Source organism: Pempheris klunzingeri, chromosome 13 (genome assembly GCF_042242105.1).
Source record: "Pempheris klunzingeri isolate RE-2024b chromosome 13, fPemKlu1.hap1, whole genome shotgun sequence".
NCBI lineage: Eukaryota > Metazoa > Chordata > Actinopteri > Acropomatiformes > Pempheridae > Pempheris > Pempheris klunzingeri.
This window is the reverse complement of record NC_092024.1, coordinates 1,090,330-1,098,837: the sequence shown is the minus strand read 5'-3', so window position 1 is coordinate 1,098,837 and position 8,508 is coordinate 1,090,330. Positions and strand designations below refer to the sequence as shown.

The following is an 8,508-nucleotide window of genomic DNA, read 5'->3' as shown; positions in this document are numbered from 1 at the left end:
AGTAAATATGAAGCGACAGACAGCTTAGTTTTAATGGAAAGACTGAAAACAGGGAAAGGGCTCGCCTGGCTCTGTTCAAATGATCAGGGAAGTGCTTTTCTCTTTGCCGTTTGTAGAATCATTAAGGGCGTGATCACAGACCATTTTCAGATGCATCCTCTGCCAAACTTGCTGCCAGGTGATGATCTAGTTTGTAGGTTAGACATCATCAACCAAAGCAGTTGTACAATACTGCAAAAACATTAAAGGTCCCATTCAGTGCAAAAATGCTCTTTTTAATACCTTTTCAACATGATTCTGTGCCCCCAGCTCCTTGTAACACCAAGATGCTGAAGGCGAGAGCAAAGCGAAAGAGGCTGAAAAATGCAGAAGTCAAGTCTGGTATGAGAAAAATAATGTTTTTTGAACATTAAGTCATGTCAGACTGTTCTAGTGGGCCCCCCATGTACAAGCACGAACCTGAAAATTACTCAAATATGGGACCTTCACAGTCATGGCTGCTTTCCACTGACTTTTATCCGTTCCAAGGCTCTGCTATCATACCTGCCGCTCACTTGAGCACTAAACTGAATGCAGCCATCATTAATGTTATTAATGCTTTAGCTGCTTTGAGAGAAAGGCCCACTGAAGATCTGAAATAAATCCAGTCAGGCTAAAAGGCCCACAGTTCAGTATTATGTACCATCATACAACAGTCCTTCATCCTATCTCACAGACAACAGGCACCACTGCAGAGGTACTGAGGAGGAGGAGAAGTTTCTTCCTTCTTGCTCTCCACTGAAGAGCAGGAACTGAGCTGTGAGGCCAAACATGTCAGCAGACGTGTTTCCCAAGTGTCGCACAGCTGAGCACAAGGCATCGCACTAATTCCCTGAAGTCGGTTCCAGTTTCAGTCGATGTTTTTGGAAGCAAAAGTGAGATCGACCGAGCCTGCAATATTTTGCAAGTGGTCACTTGGTCTTCAACACACTTTCCCACAACTTCTTTGGGCCCCGACGTCCACGGATTAGCAACCTTCCAACCTTCCAGCGCTGACGGCGTATCTGCGGTTGTACCACTTTATTATTCACTCAGTCAAGATCAAAGAATATTTCTGAATAATCTTGCTTTGGTTCTTCTGCTGTGCCTTCACACAAGGTTCTCCCTGTGCACGTGTGTTCCTTCAGGGGCGGGGGGGGGACTGATCAAAGAGTTCTGACTGAGCGTTGTTCAAATAAAACAGACTTGAACTGGGAATTCAAAGATTTATTAAATTCAGCAGGGTAAACATGGAGTGAGATCGTGGTTTTCTGGGCTCCTCTGCATCTAGAACTGAAGGACGACGCGAATGCTGAAAGATGAAAATGGGATTAGATGGTGGATATCAGTGGGATCGGAGGCTTGAAATACATCGCTGACTGCTTTGAGCGAATTTAAACTCTCGCTCGTCTCATCACTCGTCAGCTTCGTCCTCAACAGAGGGCAGCGGTGACGCATAACGTCTTTCTTTAGGAGACAAAGCCCCGGGGGGGGGGCCTAAGACCACCGCGCACATTTACATTACAAACAACTTCAAAATGCAACTCAAGTCGAGGCTTACCATTTCCCAGCATGCATGAGATCAAACCCATCGGAGATCTTCTCAAAGGGCAGACTGTGAGTCACAAATTCATCCACTTTGAGCTTCTTGTTCATGTAGTCCTCCACCAGTTTGGGAACACTGTCGACACTCTTGTATCCTGGGGAGGTGAAGGAGCAGCGGTGTGTGTTTCACATGTAATGACCTGTATGTAAGTTCATGCTTTGCACTGTGAGGTTTCTCTCACAACAAACATACATAATAACACCGCGATGAATGAGAAACACTTCCTGGGATGCTGTCAAGCCGACATTAAACAACAACGTGCTCACAAATCTGACACGTATACATTCATGTTAAATTAATTCATCATACATGTAACACGTATACCACACACACACACACACATCACATCACATTCATTTTCTGTCCTGATCTCCACAGGAGTCCACCTTACCTTCCCATCCATGCCACAAGTTATTTTATCTTATAGGGCTTCAAAAATATCTTTCCATTCCTCGTTTTTATGGTTTTTTAAGACGTCTTTCCTTTAGCTAAATAATATCTCCTCCTCTTCTTTCCATATCTGTAAAGAAGGGGCCTCAGTTGTATTTTCCAGCCTTTTAAAATGAACTTCTTATAAACCAGGAAAATCTAATCTGCCATCCTCTAGGATGTCTTTTTTCCTTTTATGTTCTTTTTCTGAAACACACTCAGCTCAGCTGAGAAATTACTTTTTGTCATACATTAGATATCCATTCATTCATTTAATTCCATACTTTGCTGACTTTTCCACAGCATCAGATGTGCGTTTCATCAAGTGGCTGCACATTTAATGCTTTTTTCTCTCCATACACTTGTACTTTGCACTCTTTGTATTGCTTTTCCTGCTGAGTAACTCCCTCACTTAGCAGGAAAAGCAATACAAAGAGTGCAAAGTACAAGTGTGCATATATGAACTTGAATGTTTTTTTTAAAAGATAAGACGTTCATACATGCAGTTATTGTAAACAAACAATAAGTAGTTTGCTCTGTGCAGCGAGTGCTTATAATGTGCCCCTGTATAAGAGCTGGGCTCTCAGTTTGTTACTGATATCAGTAGGTTTCCGTTTTGTAATTTAAGTCAGCACAGTTGTTTTTTTCATTGGAATCAAGCGTAGCCTGACACCCACCATGAAAGAGTCTACCGCCACGGCAGCAGCTCTGTGAGGCTGCACTCAGGCACAAAAATGCTCATGCAACATGTTCGCAATGACAATGCATGGACATGTTCATCATTTTCACCATTATACAATGGCATGCTAACATAAACTTGTGAACCAAATGTCATGCAAGATATTTCAGTCAAACTCACAAATGTGAGAAACATCAGCAGATCAACAAAGTCTTTAGGGATGTTTCCTCTGGAGACCATGAATGTCTATAAAGTTTCATGATATTCCATCTGGTAGTTGTTGAGATAATTCAATCTGGGCCAAAGTGGTGGGCCGACCGACTAACGTTACCCATCCCTAAAGCTGTAGTGTCCAGATGCTGAGTGTGAAATTCAAGCCTTCAAAAATTCACACAATGGAAGAAAAAGAAAAAAAAAAAAAAAGTGTCCTTGGCAAGTAGTCTACTTTCCAGTAAGAATCCCACAATGCAATGCAACATATTTCATAGTCTAGTGTAACTGCACCTGCCAGTGATGATGTAAAATAACCATGATTAATATGTATCTGTAATTCAGTTTACTGCTCACTACAGAGTTCACTACTGAGAGCCGGTTATATGAGGAGAGGTGAATGAAAGAGTGATTTTGGACACAGCCAGAGGTTAAAGTGATAGTTAGGACATTCCAGTACCAGTACTGGTACCCTTAAAGTGATATCAGCACCAATAAATCACTTAATCTGATACCTTTTCTCCACACCTGATATCAGGTTGTCCTGATATAACCCTTCTCACAGGAGTGAAGTAAAGCCGTACTTTCAAAAGTTTTGGTGGCATCTCGGCACATTGAACTGCCATCTCTGTCACATACACACAGACATTTGCATGCATGGGCCAATCACACACTGCAGTAAATCAAAGAATGCTTGTGGTGATTAGCTGCAAGCAACACCATACAAACATCTTTTTTTTCCCCCCCCAGGGCTGAGTGTGAAAAAGATCAAATGCAGGTATCGTATGACTGGAGACAGTACTTGGCCCTGGGTTATTTCTGTCAACACCTAAAAGGTACCGAGTGCCGATAGCCAGCCCAAGTGATAATGCTTTTAAGTATCTTCACTCAGCTGAATGAACATCACAAAACAAAAGCATTCTCACAACAACTTGCTTGTTACCTCCGAATGCGGTGCCCTTCCAGGTACGTCCAGTCACCAGCTGGAAAGGCCGGGTGGAGATCTCCTGTCCAGCTGCTGCCACGCCGATGATTACGCTGGTGCCCCATCCTTTATGGCAGGCCTCCAGGGCTGCCCTCTGCCACCCAGAGACAATATCATGGACTCAGTGACGATTTTAAATGTATACCTGCTATTTAACAAATGACCGTCTCCATTCTAAGAACAACGGTATCAATCTTTATAAAGTGCTATCAGTTAATCTGTGTCCATGACCCATGAAAGATAATTCATTCAGCACGCAGAGATGAATTACTTGGTATGAGAGCTGGTCGGTTATTATCTCCTCACTCACCATGATTCCCACATTGCCCACACACTCAAAGGAGTAGTCCACACCTCCATCTGTCATCTCCACCAGGACCTCTTGGATCAGCTTGCTGTGGTCCTTCGGGTTCACCACGTCTGTGGCACCGAACTCTCGAGCAGTTTTAAACTTGTCCGGGTTGAGATCGATCCCAATAATCCTGGCCGCCCCGGCTGCTTTACAACCCATGATTGCTGCAAGGCCGAGCGCTCCCAGGCCAAACACAGCACAGGTGGAGCCAGCCTCCACCTGCAGGGTGGGAGACGGGGGAGACGGGTGTGAGGCCAATACAAGGCGGGGAAAATAAGAGTGATGCATTTTGTTTGGATTCCTCAGGTTGGCTGCGTTCCTCATTGGCATCAGGTAAATACTGTGAGTACACACTGGCTCACAACCAATTAATAAGCATTTTAAATCCATATTGCAAATGATCACAGCAGATGTGTCGAGCTAGATGCCAACATAACACGCCTAACAATGACAATGCAACACGATGATGTTTGGCAGTTATGTTTACTGTTTTCAACATTTTAGTTTAGAGTGCAAACAGTTTTAATAAGCGCTAAAAATAACGTACAGCTGAGTCTGATGGAAATGTCTTAAGTTTTGCAGGTATTTGGTCATAAAACAAAGTATTGAACAAATGTGAATTTTGACCAGATGATGGTGGCAGACAAACTTATTTCAATTAACTCAGCACGAAATTTCATGACAATCAATCCAATTGTTTGAGAGATTTCATTTAACACCACAAATGTAACCTTGTGGTGGCGGTCAAGGAAAGGTCAGAGGAAGTCATTGGCATACATCCTCTGGGGACCACGCATGTCCCTACTAAACGTTGCTGCCAATTCACCCAGGAGGTGCTGAGATATTTCACTGGGTAAGTGAAATTCATCGATCTGCTGGTGGTGTTGGAGGGAATCAGTAGGCTTCATCCTCTGGGAACCATGACCATCCAACTATTGACACTGCTATCAACCGAGCCAGCTGCAAGGGTGCCAAAAAAAATACACTAGCTCAAACTCAAAAGGCTTACAATCCTAGATATGTAGAAGGAACATCAAAAGAAAAGGAAAACCTATTTGCATACATATATATTTATACACACATACCAGTCTACAGGGGCCTAAACCATTGGTTCTGCACTTCAGGACGGGGTGGATAAGTGAGACTTGGACCAACAGACCCGAAAAGTAAAGGATCTGTTCCACTGCCAGAACAACAATGGAAGAGGAGAATAGACTAGTGATGGCTGATCACAGCACAGTGGCGTCAGGGGAGGAGGCGGACTCACCTTGGCAGTGTTTAGAGCAGCTCCATAACCAGTGGTGATGCCACAGCCCAGCAGGCACACCTTGTCCAGAGGGGCCCTGTGGTCCACTTTGGCCAGGGAGATCTCAGCCACCACAGTGTACTCAGAGAATGTGCTGCAGCCCATGAAGTGGAAGAGGCTCTTGCCTTTGCAGGAGAAACGGGTTGTTCCATCTGGCATCAAGCCGCTGCCCTGAGTGAGCCTGGAGAACAAGACACAAGCGCAGATCTGACAACTGACCAGCAGCACAAGGCGAGACTTTGGTGTTAGAAGCTGGTCTGTAAGGTTGCGCGGTGCTTTAACCTCAGACATTTACCTGATCTTTTGACACAAGTTGGTTTTGGGATTCTTACAGAACTTGCACTCTCCGCATTGTGGGACGTACAAGGGTATGACCGTGTCCCCTAAAACACAAAGTTATGTTTGAGCGTTTACATGACATGCAGCAATCCTTTTTGTCAGTAGAAGATAAGTGGGAGAACCTGGCTGAAACTTGGTGACTCCCTCCCCGACGCTCTCCACGATGCCGGCTCCCTCGTGGCCCAGCACGACGGGGAAGACTCCCTCAGGGTCGGAGCCACTTAGTGTGTAGGAGTCAGTGTGACAGATCCCTGTGGCCACAATCTAAAAACAAAGGACTGCCATCTGATCCACACTCGATCCACTTAAAATGTGTCTTGCTCTAAATGTGAGTGTCAATAAGGAACACGTCAGCCCTGATTCATTACCTTGAGGCGAACTTCCCCACCCTTAGGAGGCGCCACCTCCACCTCCTCCATCACTTGAGGTTTCCCAGCCTCCCACGCTACTGCGGCTTTGCACCGGATCACCTACAACACAACACCCAAGAGCTTCAGCTGATCCGGCACCACTCATTGTAACAACTTTGAGGATTTATCCCATTCAGCGTAAAAGTGGAAACAGCTTTGGAAGGATCAAAGGATGGATTCAGACAAACCTTTTCTTGTTGTTCCATTTCTCCGTAGGCTGAATATAAGAGACTCGTTAAAAATCTGTCTTCAGGACAAACTTTGACCTGAACCCACCCTCCTCTTGTGCAGACATTTTGCAACAATGGGGAGGCTTCAACTAACGCTTAAGCAAATACTTAGAGTCCTCCAGGAGACACATGCACTTCTCCAGTGACTTCTTTCTTTGTCTATTAATGACAGAGTGCAACAAAGGGACTGTTTCTGTTTTACAGCTGTGAAACTTCTTTTCCTGGCAGATTCAACCCCTCACCCTTAATGTCCTTCCTGTGGTGCTGTGAATATTCCCTCTGCTGCATAAACACTGCGCTCGGCAATGAAAAGTCCTGGCAATCCTAGCAGCAGTTTATTAGTGTGGAAAACACCATAAATCCATTGAGACACTCGCAGAGGTTCATCATTCTGACAGAAATGCATGTGAGGAGAAGTCAGCACGCTTACCTTCCCTGCAGTTGCCATGCTGTTTCACAACCGGACTGACTGTTACTCACAAGGTTAGGTAAGAGTGCAGAGTGCTTATCAACGTTTGGACCAATCACAAAGAGAGGCCCTGCCCGTGTGGGCTGAGGTCTGTGTCTGCACACGCTCTGCCGAACTGTCCACTTCCTGCACCACTCACCTCCTCCCACCAAGTGGAGATGATGATAATTATTTTATGGGCATTAAGGGAAAACAGACAAATAATTTTGCTTTTAAACTCTCTACAAAAGTACAAAGTGCAAGAAAACAGTTGCAATAAGGCATTATTTGAAACAACAATTTCAGTTCATTTATTCCAAAAGTGGCATTTTAATCTATTCGATGAGCAATTCTTTATTTAACCTCCTAATGTTTAAGTGTACAAAATACTTAGAGAAAGAATCGAGATCAACTGTCCAGTTTGTATGTAGATGCCAGGGGTCCTGGATTTTGGAAACATACAACTGGATTGTGTACAAACTAAGATCACATTTGACTCACAGTACATTTGTTTGAAATATCAACAGTGTTTGGCTCAGTTAGGGTTAAGGTTAGGGCCAGGTGTTATAAGTGAAGGATGTCTTTAAGTCAATAGAAACCAAGAACAGCCCTGGTGACAATGTATTTTGTACCACAGAAGGCACTATCATGTCAAGATGTAGGCATCCAAGACCGCTCTTTTGCAGTGATTATTTTGAATATGGGGGCACAAAGAGGGGCGTTCGTGGGGTGTGTTAGGGGTTGGTTATGGCCATGGTAACAATCATAAAATATCACATTGGCTCCTCTGACTGATTACATTTTACATACACAAAATATGCCAGTTTTTGCCTTCAATTAGAAAAAGACAACATTCCTACTAAGCTGTTTACATGACTAAGGAAAATTAATAATCCTCTTCACATGCAGCCGTTTTCGATCAAAAGTAGTGTCCCTCTTTCACTCCTTCAACAAACACCTTGAAATGTCGGTGTGTCACGGCTGGCTCCTAGGCCACAACAAAGGAAGAGTTGCACAAGAGGCTTTACTGTAATTAAAGACCATTTATTACAAAATGAAGAGCATGGGTGGCTGGGTGTAAAAAAAAAAAAGAGAGAGCTCTGGTTCCACAGGCCGGCCTATATAACCTGTTACACTGGCCAGGTGTGCCAGGTTAGGTGATTGCATGCTCCGCCCAGCCAGGGACCTGCAAAAGAAAAGCAAGAGAGAGAGAGAGACGACCATGACAGGTGTTGTGATATTTGCACATGTCCAAAAAACCTTGTTGGTGTACAAGTCTTTCTAAATGTTTCAAAGTAGGTGCGTCTCTCCCTCCGACCAGTAATGTGGGCTTTTCTTTGGGGCGCGCACCTCTGCATCAACTATTGCACATGTATCTCCTATTTGGATCGTCATGATTAAATCAAAACAAATCATTACTTTGTGAACTGTGAAAATTAATTGTGAAAAATGTGAGGTTGTGGTGCTACTTTTGTCAGACAAGTACAGTTGTTATA

The 8,508-nt window shown here is 44.1% G+C and overlaps 1 protein-coding gene across 1 annotated transcript; it reads right to left on the bottom strand.

The window, feature by feature from the left end:
- Nucleotides 1-1,230: 1,230 nt before the first annotated feature.
- Nucleotides 1,231-7,068, bottom strand: LOC139211677 (alcohol dehydrogenase class-3 chain L). Its single transcript, XM_070842003.1, has 9 exons — nt 6,995-7,068; nt 6,293-6,394; nt 6,047-6,188; nt 5,881-5,968; nt 5,547-5,766; nt 4,238-4,498; nt 3,886-4,021; nt 1,580-1,718; nt 1,231-1,330 (listed from the first exon to the last, which is right to left on the bottom strand). Exons 1-9 carry the CDS (start codon nt 7,010-7,012, stop codon nt 1,306-1,308), a joined length of 1,131 nt encoding a protein of 376 aa, XP_070698104.1. The 5' UTR covers nt 7,013-7,068; the 3' UTR covers nt 1,231-1,305.
- Nucleotides 7,069-8,508: the final 1,440 nt, after the last annotated feature.